This window comes from Danio rerio, chromosome 12, assembly GCF_049306965.1.
Source record: "Danio rerio strain Tuebingen ecotype United States chromosome 12, GRCz12tu, whole genome shotgun sequence".
Taxonomy (NCBI): domain Eukaryota; kingdom Metazoa; phylum Chordata; class Actinopteri; order Cypriniformes; family Danionidae; genus Danio; species Danio rerio.
The window spans coordinates 44430861-44450309 of NC_133187.1; the positions used below are offsets into that span (position 1 = coordinate 44430861).

Consider the following 19449-nt stretch of genomic DNA (forward strand, 5'->3'; position numbering starts at 1 on the left):
GACAATAAAATGATAGATGGATAATAGATATAAACATTTAATTATGGATGAAGGGATGGATGAACCATAAAATAATAAACTAGATGGATAGGACTATGGATGGATGGATGGATGGATGGAAGGTCGAATTGATGGATAGGACCATGAATGGATGGATAGATGGATGGATGGATGAATGGATACGACTATGGATGGATGGGACCATGAACAGACAGGATGGATGGATGGATGGATGGATGGATGGATGGATGGATGGATGGATGGAATCATGGAAGGTCGAATTGATGGATAGGACCATGAATGGATGGATGGATGGATGAATGGATACGACTATGGATGGATGGATGGATGGATGGGACCATGGGTGGATGGGTGGATGGATGGATGGATGGATGGATGGATGGATGAATGGATGGATGGATGGATAAGACTATGGACAGACAGATAGATGGCTGGATGGGACCATGGACAGGATGGATGGATGGATGGATGGATGGATGGATGGATGGGTGGATGGACGGACGGACGGACGGACGGACGGACGGACTGATTGATTGATTGATTGATTGATTGATTGATTGATTGATTGATTGATTGATTGATTGATTGATTGATTGATTGATTGATTGATTGATTGATTGATTGGACCATGGATGGATGGATGGAAGGATGGATATGACTATGAATGGATGGATGGATGGATGGATGGATGGATGGATGGATGGAGGGATGGGACCATGGGTGGATGGGTGGATGGACGGATGGATGGATGGATGGATGGATGGATGGATGGATGGATTGGACTATGGACAGAGAGATGGATGGCTGGATGGACCATGAACAGACAGAATGGACAAATGGATAAGACCATGGATGGATGGATGGATAGATGGAAGGATGTATGGATGGATTGATAGATTCATTCATTCATTCAATCATTAATTGATTGATAGGACCATGGATGGATGGATGGATGGATGGATAGGACTATGAATGGATGGATGGATGGATGGATGGATGGATGGATGGATGGATGGATGGATGGATAGATGGATGGATGGATGGATGGATGGGACTATTTATGGGTGAATGGATGGATGGATGGATGCATGGATGGATGGATGGATGGATGGATTGATGGATGGATAGGACTATGGATGGATGGATGGATGGATCGGACCAATGGATAGGTGAACAGATGGAAGAAACTATAGCAATATAATTTCCAAGATGGTAATATATTTATGAATTGACTTTGCTTTCATTAGCCAGATGCTAGATACATACAGATTAAAGCGCTTAGATGTTCAAACAGAGAAATGAGCACAGTGAAAACAAACAGACCTCAGGCAGGGAAAGCCTTGCATACGGAGCTCCGTCTCTTCACACATACTGTACAGTATACTTCAAACACATCAGCTTCTCTATACATTACTCGAAAACACTTTTAAGCAAAAGAGAAGCAGATACACTGCACACAATAGTCTTTTATTAACACTCGTGTCACTAAATTCACTATAATCTTTATTCATTCATTTTTTTGCAGCCTCTAATCTTCTGAAATCTGTGCATTGCATGTTCTGCTCAACAACTCCCTATAGCCATAACCATATCATTTAATCAATATAACACCATTTTACATGGCTAAATCTATTCTGTCTAAAATTCAGACCTGCATGACCAACAAAGCAGCTACTGCAGTGTTTTATTGTCAAACTGTGTATTTATTTATTACTAAAGCATATGGGTTATTCAAAAAACATTTTTTTATGTTAGTCAAGTCGCCCTTGACAAAGTGCACAATGTACCTAGCTCTTATACATTATGGAGAGGGTTACTTTTGAAAGCTAGGTACATTAGTTTGCTTTTAACAGTGCGTCTCAGAGACTTCTGTCGAGGAGGAATCAAGGAAGTGGATTTATTTGCATTAGAACAAGGAAGGGGAACGTGTGCTTTGAAGACTGTGAGCATCGTACAGTTTCAAGGACTTTCTTTCATGATAGAAAGATCATGATGTCTGATTAGATGAGACAGTTTGTGGTTTCAGATCTTTAAATACTGTGGAAAGTGTGGTCAAGATGAGCCAACAACATAAGTCACAAACACAAAATAGTAGGCTTTTTATACCTTTTATGAACAGGACTGGAGGGAAGATCTTCTGTTTGCAAAGGTTTGCAGGAAGATCAGTTGACACGGCAATCCATTAGACATCATGTCAAATATTCTGCAAATGAAAATATATCAGATGTGTTACACTCAAAAACGCTTTGCTGTTTGTTCAAAGTGCTTTTTTTACATGTGCTGAAACTACACACTTCTTGAGGAGACAACTTAAGTGTTTTAGGTTCATTGCACTTTAATTTGTAAAAACTAATAAGTTAACTTAATTTCTTCAAGTTGTCCCAACACAAATTGATTGTGTGGAACCCAACAGTTTTGTACAGTGTACTTAAAAACACTTAAATATCCATGATTTGGATACATCAGCTAAAATTTCCAAAAGTGATTGAATTTCCATAGAAACTAACTAAATTAAAGGGTTTATTATGTTGCAAAAGTTAAAGATGGGGCTGGATGATATGGAAAAAAATTAAATCACAATATATTTCTTAATTTTGGTCAATACGATATAATTCTGATATCGATATGGACAATATTAAAAAGACAGGGAAAAACTGCCAAGAAAGCACACAATAGATGTCTGTACCTATCTGTAAACTGAATTTGCAAAGTCTATAATAACTCCAGGCTCTTATACCTTTTTTTTCATTAAAAAAAAGGTATAAAAAATATGATGTTCACTTTTTGTATTAAGCTTTTGCAATAACCAGAGTTCTGATAAGTATGTCTGTGAATTTTATTTTGTAAGTTTGCTCGAGTGCTATAACAGCATGCAGCAGGTTTGTGTGTGCGAGTGTTGATTTGGGTGTTTATACAAGGATCAAGTATATGCAAGGATCGAGTTTATATGTACAGTATGTGCGTGTGTTAATGTAGAAGTATATGCAAGGATCGAGTTTATATGCATGTGCGTGTGTATGTGGGTGTTTGCAAGCATCAAGTTTACATGTATATGCGCAAGTTTCATACATGTTTTGAACATAGTATAGGTTTATAAGCGAGTAAGTTAAAGGTTCATATGCATGTGTTAATAAGCGAAGCGCCTCATAGCCATCTATGTTTGCTTCATTGCCTTCTCTTCTGACACCACTGGTTTCGGTATCGGGGAGGTGGATGGTGGTGATGGTGAGGCAAGGTTGACTTAAATGTTTATGATGCCTCATCTTCTGACTCTCAGTATGTTCTATCGGGTGGAACAGATTTGATGTGTTCCCGCTGCTAGTCGGCACCACTCTCCTGCACATTTTGCAGAGCACCGAAACTATAAGTTTATCGGAACTTAAAAAGCCGAACCGCTTTTAAACCACTGCATTAGTCTTTCCTCTCACATCAACTAATTCGTCTGCATTCTTACTTGTGGAAGCTTGTTCATTCACAATTATTCAGGGCACTCGTTTTGTAGCTAAAACTTTCTGCGACAGAGCTTAACCAACTGCTTAGCGCTGGCAGTGTATCTGTGATGTAGGTCATCATGCTCTTTCTGTTGGCTGAACACTGAAAATCATTCATGTATAAGATCTTATAAGATCCATCCATCTTATATATATATATATATATATATATATATATATATATATATATATATATATATATATATATATATATATATATGCAAATTTTTATAAAAATACTGAAAATGGGTTTAAAAATCATATTACATGAAAAAAATACATCTCGATACATACTGATATTAAATTATTGTCCAGCCCTAACTTAAACATAAAAAATGGGCGAAATAATGTTATAATGTTCTATCGTCAACGTAGAATTACATACTGACTTACAAAAACATAAAACAAAATAAACAATATACTCAATTTAATCCCAACAAACACACAAAAGTGCCTTAATGTAGCGACCTTCCTACAACATCTTACCAATCTTGAAAAAGTTGAGGATCTACATTGTTGCTAAGGTTTGTCACAACGGTGTCATAACGTTGCCATTTAAACGGCTGTAGCTTTAGGTTGTGCTTAGGTGGCGTGGACGACCACTGTACAACATTTACTCGTCATCAATAAATCCGTTTAAATTTCAACAAACCGTTTGGTGTCTCATTCAACCAAAGTATTGAGTATTGCTTTTTTTCTTCTTGATAAATAAGTCATCAGTGGTTATTTGTATAGTCCGGTTGTGTCCAGCTCTAATCTGTCCTTTCTTGTTTGCTGCCTATATGACTTGTTGCTGGTGTGGATATATCTCTAAACTGGATTCTCTCTTGGATTAGTTTCTTTCTCTGACTGCTTTCTCCGTACCAACAACAACAACTACTGGTCTTCGGCTGCGCTCCCCTGTCTGCTGTGTTCTCCAGTCCAGAGGTTCGATGCCCAGTATCTGCATTTTAATTAGTTTTCTTGTTTACTCCTCTTATTCGTTTACTTTACCTTCTCAATTGACATTTTAATTTAGGCCGTACTCACACTAGGTACAGTTGCCTCGAACCGGGCCAAAGCACGCTTGTCCCCCCTCCCGTCTCCCCCGACGGCCCGCGCTCACACCATATCGGGGCTCGGCACGCTTACGTCATCGCTGCTGCTCTGTTCAGTGAGAAGCGCTCTCTATGGCAAGCCTTTTTAGCATTTAAATCTTTGTTCTGACTTTGTTCTGTTCTGATTAATTTTGACTAGTAACAGTTGTAATTAGAGATATCTCTAACTGAGTTTGTACTAGTCATTTAGAGATATCTTTAATTCGTCATATTTGGAGATATTTACAAATATATTTGAAGATATCTCAAATAAATTTACTAATAGTCGAATTACAGTTGTAGATATCTTGAATTGGATTTTTGACTAGTCAAAATTCATTTGGAGATATCTCTGATTACAATTGTGACTATTCAAAACTTATTTAGAGATATCTGCAAATATTTTTCAATGGAAGTCAATGGAGGAATATGACTAGTCAGTCATAATATATTTGCAGATATCTCCAATCTGACTAGTCGAATTATAATTATGACAAGTCAAAATATAATTAGAGATATCTCTAAATATATTTATGGATAGTCTGAACAAGGTTTAAATGCTAAAACAGCTTGCCATATGCTCTCACCCAGTAGCACAGTGGAGATTTCTCTAGTTATATCCTTTTAGTCGTTTGTTATGCAGTGACAAGCAGTCAAATATTTCGCCAAACAGTCCCTTAGGGATGCAGTGACACGCAGTCAGATATTTTACCGGACAGATCCGCCACTTTTGGCGCTCATAAACAATCATAAAGCCCTCGCGCTGCAGGAATGAGGAGGTCTCCTGAAGGCGTGCAGCTGACGTGCAGTGAGAGGTTTGCGTCTTTAATAAACTACGGCAGTTTGCGATCACTGAACAGTAAGAATGATTAATAAATCCATATGAAACAACCCTTTAAAAGTTACGTCTCGCTTTCAGTTTCGGGCTTTGGCGCGTTTTGCACTCACACACAAGCGTACCGCGCCGAAGCCCAAGTGATCCGCGCTCAGGCACACCTCTTCCAACCGGGCCAGGGCCGGCCAAGTGAACCGTGCTTGAGCCCGATTCAGCGCACTCACACTTCTCAACAATCCGGGAAACGGGCCTGGGCACGGTACGGATGGCATAGTGTGAGTAGGCCCCTAGCTTACCCTTTTAGTTTAATTACATATAGTTAATTATTTAATACAATCTAAACTTTTTATCTTGTTTGCTAGATGTGTACTGTATTTATTAAATGTGAAATGTAAAAGTTTGATTATATACATTTGTGTGGCATTTTTACACTTCAAAGCTTACACATGCAGTTATTTTATTAAAAAGGAAAAAAAGAATGAACAATATTTAATATTAAGCAATACTGGGAAATTATTTCTGCTTATCCTGTATTCTAGGCAGTATTGATAAGCTGCCAAGGAAAAAAAAAAAAACATCAATGCATGTAGTAAGAACGTCGTCTCACGGTTGCTGAATGTTACACGACAACGTTGCTACAGCCTTTTCACGTCTTTCATTTCTACTTTGTGACAGCACTTCAAGCACACACAAAAAATGCAGCGTTGTACAGACAACGCTACAACGTAGATGTGTTTGTTGGGACTGTAATTTAATTAAAAGTTTCTTGATAACAAGTGAGTAAAACCAAAGTCTTTTTAAGGCAAGTCATTTTATTTGGCGGCCAGGCCCGGATGGGCTAATCGGGAGGACCGGGAGAATTCCCGGTGGGCCGGTCCGTTTTTTGGCCGCGAGGGCCGGTGTCCCTAGCTCCAGAATCTGTTGCTCTCAGCAGTGACACTTTTTAAATTAATTTATTTATTTACTTGACCACAGTCTTCTTATTCATTATTTTACCGCAGCTCTGCTCTTTTTATATATAACCAGCCTGCAGGTTAATGATGATATAACTCAGATGAGTCACATCTCAAAATACAACTGTTGTGGTGCAGTGGTTAGCATGTTAGATTATGATGCTGCTGACCCAGGTTTGATCCTCATTTGAGTATTTTTATTTTTTTTTATTGTTAAGACATATAATACTGTAAGGGTTGTTGAACATTTGAAGTTCTAAAGCAGCTGTTTTCTCAAAAAAAGATGTGATAGTGTAATTAGAAACTGAATTGGAAATGACCTTATTTTAATATAGTCAGTCGTAAACTGAGGTGGGCCTGTCTGAGGCTTGAAACTCCAGGGCTGAAAAGGAGTCCCACTCCAGCCCTGTTGGCGGCCATCTTTGAAACGCCTCTCGGGCAGTAAGCTTGGGCATTCTGTCTTAATGGGGAAACATCAAATTCTCCAATACTGTTTGCAAAGCTTACGATTACATTACATATTCGAAACTTCTAATAATATTAAACAACAGCTGTCTCCTAAGTTTCATTTCTAAATGTTCTAATCAAACAAAATTCAATTTTTTTAAGTGTGCCCGAGCAAATGCGCATGCCCCTGCTGAAAAATCCAGCTTAAACCAGCCTAGGCTGGTTGGCTGGTTTTAGAGGGTTTTTTTGCCATTTCCATGCTGGTTTCCAGTCATTTCCAGTGTGGTCTTAACTGGTTAGGCTGAAAAATGACCGGCTATATCCAGCTAAAATTAGCTTGACCAGCCTGGTTTAAGATGGACATAGCTGGTTTTGGCTGGCCTCCCAGCCTGGCTAGGCTGGTCAAGCTGGTTTTAGCTAGTCATTTTTCAGCCTGACCAGCTAAGACCAGGCTGGAAATGGCCAAAACTCCTTTAAAACCAGCCTGGTCGACTAGCCAACCAGCCTCGGCTGGTTTAAGCTGTTTTTTTCTCAGTAGGGCGCACTCAAAAAAAAAAAAAAAAGATCATGACACCAACCTCATTTATGGCCGTTCTACACATTATCTTCCTCTGAAAAATTATCAGATCACACTGGTCTTCAAAAAGTACTTCACAAATCGGTCTTGATGGTGAATCTCCTCCAGAATTAACAGCGACTCTGTTCACAGTTTGTGTAGTGCGTTTGATAATTGCTGTCATGTGATGTGCGTTTGACAGTACCTCGTGTTCGTTTCATAGAGATTATTACAAAACCAAACAACTTTTGTTTTCAAGTGCTGTTGGTTCATTTAAAAGCTCATATTTCAAGCTTTATGTGGATATATTTTTTATGTGTGTGAAGCAAGTACTCGCTGAGATTCCAGTGTGTTTGTTAACCACATGAACTGAAGCACATGTCAGTCTGTAGCGATCGATGATTGGCTCCTGTACTAGTAGGCGGGGCTTCATTCGCCATAAAGACCATTAAACTTTTCCCCATTCAAATCTATACTTGTGACTGAAGGTCACTCCTGTGTATTCTATAGTCTTTGGTAATACATAGTGATTGCAAAGCAGAAAATAATTTCAAATGCCACGAAGTTACATTTTAGCAATTTACTGCTACGAATGTATCAGTCTCTTAAAAAAATAAGCTTTAATATACTTCACAATCAGATCAGAATGAGCTTTATTTTCCACGTGTGCACTAACTCACAAATACACTTACATTTAGATGAGAAATATGTACAAATGTGTTCCTTATAGACTATCATCCGTAGATGGTATAATTAAAGTAGTAAACTTTTGTTTCTGACCCCACGTGCAGGGGTGGATTTACCCAATAAACAAGTTAAGCGACCGCTTAGGGCCCCAGGACATCTGGGAGCCCTTAATAAATACCCTTAAGTTTCTATAAATTATATACAACATAGTTTTCTATTATAAATTATATTGTGAGGGTTTAACAAATACATTTTTTTCATGCAAATGTGTCGCCCACCCCAATCATGCAGTCCATGCAGTCAGCAAACTGTTTATTTCGTATTTTTCATTCATTTATATTCATATATATCCATTTTAAGAAAACAAACTATTTAAATTGTAGAGATTGCATTAAGATACAGAAAACAGGATCATGTGATATAAGAAAAAAAAGAGCAAAATAAAAATAAATTAAATACATGAAAAAGTAACTAAATAAATAAATATGACGGTTGCATATTAGGACTGCTGGGCCCCATGGCTGGAATTGCTTAGCGCTTCAAAATCCCCAAATCCAAACCTGCCCAAACATGTAAATATTACATAATGCCAAGATGAAAGTAGACTGACCACAAAAAAATGGTGAAAAGTGTTTTATATCTGTTGTTGACTTCCAAAGCCCAGGCATTCAGTCAATCAATATTTAATAAGGATTTTGGTCTCAATTTCACTTTTTCAATTTGACATGGACAGATAGCATCACATGCTTGAACAAAGCAGATGCTACAGACAACATTAAATACAGCATGACATGCTTAACTTCCGACTATAAACAATTCTGACACTGTGTATAAACTGGGTGAAAGGCAAAACCAGTGTATGTGAAGATCTCACTGGCAAATATACATCTGGAATGACTCTGCTGCTCTCTTCAGGTCAGCTGTTGTACTACAAAAGGTTTACAGCACAGTCTCTGGCGCCATACTGTGGAAAGATGTATTATTGACCAGAGATCTGTTATTATTGATTTTATTCTTCCAATTTCTCACTTTCCAATTTGATTTCTTATTCTGCTCAACAGTTGGTTAAACACTAGAGGAAATTCATCCCTCATCTCAAAGAAAAAAATTAAATAAATAAATAAACAAAAGCCAGGAGATGATTGAAATGTAAGGAGGAGAGTCTGCTGGGGTTATTGGAGGACCATTGATGGGCATATTACAAAAGATTTGGAGCTTAAGGCAAGACAGTGAGAAATAAAACACTGATTAACAAACAGATCAGACTGTGCATATCAACTAATGTTGCACATGACATCCATCGTCAATATTGCATATTAATGTTTTAACAATCGGGAGTAGGCAAAATAAGACTTACAGTGCAATTACAGCTACTTACCGAATTAATGATGATAATAATTAACAAAGTTCATTTAAACTGTATATTGACGAGAAAGAGATGAAAAACTAGAAGTACACTAGAAAAAAAAACATAGGGAATAAACTTTTGGAAACAAGGACGCTAAAAACGTCAGCTTTATACTTTGAGCCTTATATTACAGCAATTCTAGGTGCTTTTTATATAGTACTATACACAATACTATAACAAACGACATAGGTTAAGTGGTCAATTTTGGTAATTTCGTGATTACCTGCAGACAAGTAACCACGTCGTATGCTGGTAATTCCATTATCACAACGTTATACTGTCTTTAGCTGGTAATTTAGTTACCAGTACTAGTATATATATATATATATATATATATATATATATATATATATATATATATATATATATATATATATATATATATATATATATATATATCCATCCACGTGCGTTGAGAATTAGCCTTCCTGTTTTTCCCCTCAATTTCAGTTTAACGGAGAGATTTTATCTACACATTTCTCATTTCTAAACATAATAGTTTAATAACTCAAACTGATTTATTTTATCTTTGCCATGACGACAGTAACTTCTATACAGCTTGACGCTTCTATACAGCTTAAAGTGACATTTAAAGGCTTAACTAGGTTAGGTTAACTAGGCAGGTTAGGGTAATTAGGCGAGTTATTGTATAATGATGGTTTGTTCTGTAGACTATCAATAAATATATACTGTAGCTTAAAGGGGCTAACAATTTTGTCCTTAAAATGGTATTTTAAAAAAAATTAATAACTTCTTTTATTCTACCTGAAATAAAACAAATAAGACTTTCTCTAGAAGAAAAAAAAAATATTATCAGACATACTGTGAAAATTTCCTTGCTCTGTTAAAGATAATTTGGGAAAGATTTAAAAAAGGGGGAAAAAATAAAAGGGCGGCTAATAATACTGCCTTGAACTGTGTGTATAAATTAAATATACACGTTTTTTTGTTAAGATGTCATTTTGATAATATGTTTACTGTATTTATTAAAAAGTGAACTAACACTCCCTGCTAATCATATAGTGTGTAACTGCAACATATTTTAACTATCGCTTTCGTTATTTGTGACATGGTAACTGATTACAACTTTCGTTGCTGCAATGTAACGTTTTGACGTTCACAGACAATCACTTACCATAACCTTTAAGTTTATTTTTGAACAGCAGGAAATGAGTTAGAAATTCATTGGTAGGGTGTAAATTTCCACTTAATGGCCCAAGCAATTGATGCCTGTATTGAAGGTAAGAAGTTGGATTTGCCTAATTTTGAGAATGAGTTGGGCGTCACGTTGGCACAGTGGGTAGCACAACCACCTCACAGCAAGAAGGTAGCTGGTTCGAGCCCCAGCTGGATCAGTTGGCATTTTTGTGTGGAGTTTGCATGTTCTCCCAATTTCACAGTTTAAAGGCATGCGATATAGGTGAATTGAATAAGCTAAATTGGCCGTAGTGTATGAGTGTGAATGTAATGGGTGTTTCCCATTGTTGGGCAAATGAGGACAAGTAATTGTCCACCCTAAAAATGACCAAATTAGTATCAGAGCATGACAGTCACAACGTTGTGATTACTAAGTGGCCACCTCATGAGGTTATTGTAGCAACGTAACTGCGAATTAAACTTTTCCAGTTGTCAAGACGTAATTAGTTACATTGTTGAAACTTTGGTTGTCAAAATACATTGAAGTTACGTAATAATCACGTTTTAATGCTAGCTGAGACCCCATTTAACAATTTGCTATTTAAAAGTGGTTTCAGACTTTCGCATAATCATCGCTTATGACCAAAACCCAATCTCTTTTAACATCAAATTACATGCAATACATCTTGTCCTCTTGAGCACTGACATTAACACAAACCATGATTTCCAGAGCAGATAAGCTTCATTTTGAAAAAAAAAAATTGTCGAGTCCTGTGCCATTTTCCCTAAATGTAATAAACAACAGACACACATTCAGCAATTCAGAGTCTGCTTGCATGCATACACACTCACACTGCCATCTAGACCTCCAATGATGTCTGTCATCTCACTAAATGATGCTACAAATTGGGGGACAAAACTCATCGTGTTGTTTCCTCCCACCTCAGCACTGTCTACTACAGTACATGAAAGGATCTTCGGGGAGTGAGGCATCATTATAATCTTGAAAAGCACATGCGCTACATCGGTCATATCTCCAAAGATCAAAGACACCTTTGCTAATGGGATTGTGAAGCTTATTACAGGTCTAAGTACACTAAATCAATCACCTGACTCTATTCTAGTCATCTGAATTGGCTGGGACAAGCAGTCTCTTCACGGTTATGAAGCTAAACACTGAATCGCATTTCTTTAAGGTAATCCAATTAAAATAAGACAGTACACCTTGAGTGGAATTTGTTGCCATTATTTGAAATAATGAGGGACTAAGCATCTCCGGTGAGGAGAGAAAAATGAATTTTAGTGCCTACTTTCACAAGAAAATGGAAGTATTGATCTGTTCTGCCCCTGTGATTTCTGCTGTTGAGTGTTTGAACAGGGATATTTATGCAGGCGGTCCCAAAGACCAACTAGCTGTGCAAGGTTGGAGAACAACCTTGTACAGCTGGTCGAATAGAAAGCAGGAGAAATTAGCAGGAAGGTGTGTTAAATAATTCTGAACTGAATCCAGTATGGGTGCCTGAAAGAGCAAGGCGGAAAGGACAGAGTTGGTGCTCATTTGCTGACTGACTGCCCTCTCCTGGCCTTTCTGACAGAGGACTTAAACTGCATTTAATGTTTTCATGGCTTTAATGAGGGTCACTAAAAATGCTCGGAATAGAAACCAGGTAAGATCATACCCAGGTAGCAAAGAATTCTGGCCCAGATTTGGCATAAAGCTGGCACAGCAGGCATTCGTCCGGCACTGGCATGCAGCATGTGGGCCATGGTTTGGCTGAGGTGGCACTCAAGTCTTGGGCCAGATCCCAAATGTAGTATTTGGCCCAGATGTTTACATGTATATGTGGTCCATATAAGTTTGGTCTCTCTATCCACATTTAAAATACATTTAAATTATTTTTGAGCAAAGAAAAAATTCTATCAATCACGTCGCTTCAAGAAAAAGCACAGCCATAAAGCGAAATGCTTCATGGGTTTATAAAAAACATTGCAGTCATGACACCAACATACCTAGCCTAGTTCAGGCCCAGTTATGTGTTAATTACTTGGCTGAGACTTGACCCAGATATGGTCCATGTTTGCCGCTTGTATGGAAGCCAGACTTGGTCCAGTCATGTACCGTAATTCTCTGTGGCATGTGGGCCAACCAAACGCTGATGGTGTGGGCCAGATCTGGGCCAAATAAATTTTGCTATGGGGGTATTCACCTGAAAAGTCTCCCGCTCTCACAAATGATTTACAATTCAGAAAGAAGAAATATTAGTTTGAAGCTGTAAGATTCCATTCTATCAGCCCAACAATAAATGGTCGAAGGTTAAATGCATGTGAGCCTTTTTAGCGCTTCTGAAAATAATTGTGTTCTTTATTAGAATTTATCTATATTTGTTTTCAGCTCAGAATTCAAATACACTCCATTTTTAAGTGACCATCAAATTTAGACTATTTCTAATCAGGAATGGGTCAAAATTTTCATTAATGAATCAATGTAGTGTTTTGACATATCTGATCCCATACTCTGTCATATATTCATTAGGGACCCCAGTTTTCATGCAACGGGGTTTACATGTTTCTCACGGGCAGGATCTCAACATTCTAAAGCTAGTCAGAGGATGCAGTGTTAACTAATACCAAATTAAGGCTGATTTATACTTCTGCATCACGCACACGTATGTTAAAGCGCAGCCTACGCGTGGACGTAAAGCCCTTGCTGTCGCCCCATTGAGCAATTGTTTACAAGTGTGGTCCTGTGAAGGAGCTCCAGAAGGAGACTGTTGCTTTGTGTTTACCTTTTGGTTAAAGTTGTTTCACATTCACCGGTTCCTGCCTCAAATTGAGCGAGTTAGAACCACTTGTACATTAAGGAAGAATTCACAAAAAACAAAAACACCAGCAAAGAACCTCGACACAGAGGAACAAACACCTCACTGCCAACTAGCATTTCGGACGTGTTATTGCAGATCAACAGAAGCGGGGCACAGAAGCAAGCATGCACAGCTATGTGCATTGCATGCACCGTGGGTCACAGCAATCACTTGACGCAGAAGTATAAACCAGGCTTTAGTCCAGTTGCCTCCTGATCACTCGTACTAAAAGTGTGGTTAGATTAGTAATTTCCATACAACTTGCTAAATCAACGATAACCAGAAATCTAACAGTCTCCAAGCTGAAGTGCTGACCGCTCAAATCTTATGCCATTCATTCGCAAATCATGAACACAGATCAAGGTAGCTCCATCCTCCACATAATCTACTGGACAAGACTTTAGGAGAATTCAGAATCAACAAGGTTATTTATTTTCCAGATACAAGTGTATCATGTCAATTACAGAACCAAACAATAAGTCATTTCAGAAGAAATATACAATTATTCAAAGATAAGAGTATAGATGGAAATCCAAATAATAAAGCGTTGAGAGCCCTCTTACCTACTACAGGCCAGTCTGGATAAAGGCTTGCAACCACAAGACATTTTATCTTTTTCAACCCTATGAAAACAAGGAATGGTTATTTTGTCAAAGTTAACCAGTAACTTAAGATTTACTCAGTTGGGTTTAAAATCAAATGTTAAACAGTGAACAAAATCTCATTAGAGTAAATCAACACCAGTGGAAGTATCCTTGACTTTCCCAGAATTTATTATTATTATTTTTTTACATCATGGCAAACGAAAGTTCAACTAAGCCAATCCCTACAATACCATAGGCATAACCAGTAAAGCATGTCAGAGCTAAAAAAGTCTAGCAAGCTATTCAAGGGCTAACACAACAACATTTCTAAAGATTTAGTCAGTGTACATAATAGGGAAGAAGAAGCATGCCAGGGCCATAGAGAGAAGAAAAAAAAAAAAAAAAAAAAAAAAAAAAAAAAACTACATTACCCTTTTTCTGGATGTTAAAACCGAATTTAACATGAGCAGTTGTTTTAGAAATAAAGTTTCAGGAAATTCAAAACACTTTAGATCAAAAAGAGTGCATTACTCCTATAGAAATGCACATTAGTACATGGATTAATCAGCCAATGCAACTTACACACACGTGAAAGGAAAGTCAAGTACCACAGAAGTTAGTTCAATTGAATTTATTGGTTTTCACAGATGTCATTAACAGATCCCATTTAGTCCAACGAGCAGATGTACAGGATCACACCACTAGCCCTTAACAGTTGTCAAAGTCTTGAAGAGCTAGTCTATAACCATAGCTTGGTCGTCAACGATGGGATTCAAGTTAGAAGAATCAAACATGGGGACAGCAGACTGTACAGAGACAAGACCTTGTGAAACTGCTTGGGCATTGGAGCCTACAGATGAAGCTACATATTTTATTGGGCGCTGAGCTAAAATAGACTGAGCAGCAGACATTGGACTAGTTATTGAGGAGCCTGAAGCAGCCTGAATGGGCTTTGAGGGTCTAAGCAGCGTACTGGATAAACTTGGGGTCTTATGAGAACTAGAGGTTGTACTCTGGACAAGAGGCAAGCTTAGGGCAGGCAGGACAGGAAACTGACTGGAACCCGAGGAGCTACTCTGGGATACAGCTGTGCTAGGCAAGCCACTATATGCAATGCCTGCCTGTGGTGAGGCAAACTGGCCAGAGAGCCTACCGGCATAGTTGAAGCTTGGAGATGCAGCGTTAACTTGGGATACCACAGTACGAGAAGTCTCATAATCTGGTGACCAGCTAGTGGAGGAAGGTCGCCATTGTGTCGCTGGGCCACTGATAAGGAATTCCTGTTTTGAACCTTGGCTCGGTCTCAGGGGCAATTCCACATCCAGAGCAGTGGGGACATATTGGCTAGAGGTTTCCTGAAGCTTGATAAAGGTGCCATCGGTAGAGGGAGTTTTAAAGCCTTGAGACACTGTGCTGCCCTGTAGCACAGTACTGTGCAAGCTAGTGGAAGGCTGCAGTATGGACAAAGATTCACTTGGGGCAGCCTGACTGTACATGAGAACTTCTTTAACAGCAGTTGGGGTATATACACCAGAGGTACCTTGAGGCTGGGGAGAGGTGCTACCAGAGAACCCACTAGGAAGAGTCAGAGAGCCACTCTGTATGGTGCCTGATGTCTGAAGCCCTTTTGACACGGTGACAAAGGGCTGAGGCCTTGAAGGTTGATTAACATAGAGGGGTGAGACACCCTTAATTGCCTTACTAGACAGAAGCACTTTAGAAGAGGTTAGAGCATTCTGACTTGTACTCTGGGGTAGGGCAACAGAGCTGTAGGCAATTCCTTGTACAGGCGCTGATTGGCTGGAAGCTGCTAGCTGACTGTCAACCCAGCCCTGAGAGCTTGATATATACTGGCTTGAAGATTCCAGACCACTGGTAGACTGGCTCAAGGGTGAAGCAGCAAGCTTGACATAAACAGAGGATCCAGGGGTATACTTATTTGATGTACCTTGAGACTGACTAGTCAAGCCACCAAGTGATGCAAGGGTAGAGAAGCTAGTGGAAGGCTTGGAGCCTTGAGATGTGACACTCTGAGACCCAGTACTGGAAGACTGAAAACCAGATAACAAGCTAGTGGAAGGCTGCAACGGAGACTGAGATTCACTTGGGATGGCCTGACTATACACCAGCACTTCTTCTAGAGCAGTAGGGACATACAGGCCAGGGGTACCTTGAGACTGGGTAGAAATGCTACCAACAACACTGGGTGTTAGGAAGCTACCCTGTGTGGTTCCAGATGTCTGAAGTTCTTTTGACACTGCAGTGACAAAGGGCTGAGGCCTTGAAAGCTGATTTATAGAGAGAGGCGAGAGGCTCTGAACTGCTTTAGACAAAATCAGTTTTGCAGAGGAGGTCTGAGCACTCTGACCTGTGGTACTCTGGGGTTGGGCAACAGAGCTGTAGGCAATTCCTTGTACAGGCACAGATTGACTAGAAGCTGGTAGCAGACGGTCAACCAAGCCCTGGGAGCTTGATGTATACTGGATTGTAGACCCCAGACCACTCGTAGACTGGCTTACACTTAAGGGTGATGCAGCAACATGGACAGATGTACCTTGAGACTGGGAAGAAGTGCTACCAGGGAAACCACTTGGGGTCAGCGAGCTGCTCTGCATGGCACCAGAGGTCAGGAATCCTTGTAATGCCGTTTTGCCACTAGATTGAAGACCTTGAATCTTAGTAGGCTGCCACATAAGAGAAGATTGGCTTAGAGAAAGAGGCAAGCCACTCAGAGTTACTTCACTAGACACAGGCACATTCACAGAGGAAGGTTTAGCATACTGGATAGTGGCACCTTGCGGCTGGACGACTGAGCTATAAGCAATTCCTTGTACAGGAACATACTGATTGGAAATTGCAAGCTTACTGTCAACCCTGCTCTGGGAGCTTAAGGTGTGCTTGCTGCTGGAATCTTGACCACTGGTAAACTGGATTAGACCCATGGGGGAAGCAATGGCAGGCTTGGTATTTGCAGAGGACATCAGGGTGTTCTGACTTGAGGTACTTTGGGAGCTGACATTAGGAGAATCCGGCTTTGGGGAGCTGGATGAAGATCCAGCAGAACTAATTTTACACAAGGTTGACGGAATTTCATGGTCAAGACTGCTCCGGCTAGGAACCCATGAGGGGGAGAAGTCAAACTTCAAGAAAGAGCCTGTATTAGAAGGACTAGAGGAGCCTTGAGACTGAGATGTCAAGCCACCAGAACTTCCACTTCCCATTGAAGCAAGCAGTGAAGCTCCTTGCAGCTTAGATCCATCTGAAGTAGCAAAAGCATACTTCCTATTTGAACCCAATACATAGCTGCCCGAGGTCTGCAGATTTTGTGGTAGGACCAGGGAAGAAACCAAAGCACTTGGTGCACTTTGGGTGAGAGACATAGATTCAGAGTGACTAGATGGGCTGTTTCCAGCAAGCACAGAGACCACTTCTTCAGAAGGAATGCTCGCAGTTACTGGAACCTCCAATACAGAAGACTGGACAACCTGCGGTCCAAAGGATCCTTTGACAAACCAATTCTGTTGAGGCTGAACTTTCTGAGAAGACAAACCTGCATAAAAAAAAACTAAGTAAGAATAGCAGCTTTTTAATTTTTAGACCATCCATTCAGGTGATACTCACTTCTGTTTGCAACAGCATGTTTCCAGCAGATCAAGATGATCAACAGTAAATGGACCCTACAAGAGGCAAAACAATACAAATACAACCATTCAAAAGTTATTATTATTAGAAAATTAAACCATACTAAAATTAAACTCTGAAAACTGAACTACGCAATTTCAGATTTAGTGATTTGACTGTGCGCAAAGGCTTCGCATTATAATATATATATAAAAAAAATAAAAATAAAAAAAAGAGAAGCAATGTATGGAGCTAGATTAGTTTTGCCATCACATGATCGGTGATCTCAGAATCTTCATTCACATAAACCCATGACTGCTTCAAATTTTATTCAAAGGTTCAAACACCTTTTTGGTTAGTAAAGTGTAGCAAGAGATTAGGCATCAATTACTTAGATTTTTACCGTTTCAAAGCACTGCACTGGTCCCAAACACCAATAATTAAACCAATACAAATCGTAACTTAAAGTAGAAAGGTTTTGAACCAATCAATGTATTAGCATATTTTACCACTCTTTAAAGAGAACCACTGCATTTCGTAGTATGGGGTTTAATAGACGCCTGCTGGTGAGTGCAGCCCGAAAGCATCACTCATGGCCTCCTGGAGCATTCACCTCCGATACAGGAACTGCTAGTTCAATCTTCACTTGCAATGAGTGGGTGGGAGCAGGACTAGTTATATGCGATAAAACGTAAATACCCTGGATTTTACTAATGTCGTCAATGGTGAAAGGTAACAAACCTGATGTGTAAAAACTAGTCTAAGTAATTTGTTTACATTAGTGTTGTATTACTACAGTAATGAGTTGGTCAATTGTGAACATTTGACATTGCAACAATGCTATCCCACACTTTAGAAGAGTTTGTCGCAGAGCTCGGATTTAGAAAGCTTCAAGAAACAAACCCTTTTCTGGCACACTTAGCACTTAACTGGTTTCAAATGCTTCATTTCACCATCACTAAGAATTTCTGCGATACTCCTCTGACAATCAACATTGTAAAAGAACAAAAGATAAATTGAACTCACCTAATTTGCCCGGGGTCCATAGTCAAAAAATACATCAACAAGACTGCTTAATCAACAGGAAATCCAGAACCATCAAGTCAAAATCAGCTACAAATCTATGTATACACCAACAAAGTAGCATTTGTCTTTTAAAGGCCTGTCTGACCAATGAACTCACATATCCAATTACATAAAATGCTGTTCACCTGTTGGAAACTTGATGATTGAACTTGCCAAGACAATTAAACACAATCACCTGTCACCAATAACCGCTACACATTACATCATGCCTCCAACAGGAAGCATGTCAATGTGATTACTAGTACAATTAGAAAATCACAAACTACTGTCGCATGTGTGAATTAAAAATCTAATTTCTGTATTCATACATGTAAATGATACTTGTTATAATTCAGGTTTAGACAAAGGAAATATATATTTACTGCAAAAATGATACACAAGCAGATCTTTTAAACGTTCATTCTGGATACAGTACACTCTTTTCTTTTTAACTTACAAGTGCAATTATGTAGATATTCATTTCACATGCATATCTGTAATTTATTCTCCATTCAAGTGCTGCCTGGTGAACAGTTTGTGTACCTGTGGTGATTATGCATGACTATAAACAGCCGTTACCATATGTTAGTTCATGCATCAATGAATATTTAAGTGCGTCATTGTCGGGAGATGTGTTGAAATGTTTAAAAGGTTTCCTCAGCACAACCATCAGGTTATCATGGGAGAACTGCAATTACATAGAACCA

At 39.0% G+C, this 19449-nt stretch overlaps 1 protein-coding gene across 1 annotated transcript; it reads right to left on the minus strand.

Annotated features, from left to right (window-relative positions):
• Positions 1-14672: 14672 nt before the first annotated feature.
• On the minus strand, positions 14673-18805 carry zgc:111868. Its single transcript, NM_001423535.1, has 3 exons — positions 18704-18805; positions 17678-17733; positions 14673-17606 (listed from the first exon to the last, which is right to left on the minus strand). The coding sequence occupies exons 1-3, from the start codon at positions 18736-18738 to the stop codon at positions 14791-14793; spliced, it is 2907 nt and encodes a 968-aa protein (NP_001410464.1). The 5' UTR covers positions 18739-18805; the 3' UTR covers positions 14673-14790.
• Between the last annotated feature and the right edge of the window lie 644 nt (positions 18806-19449).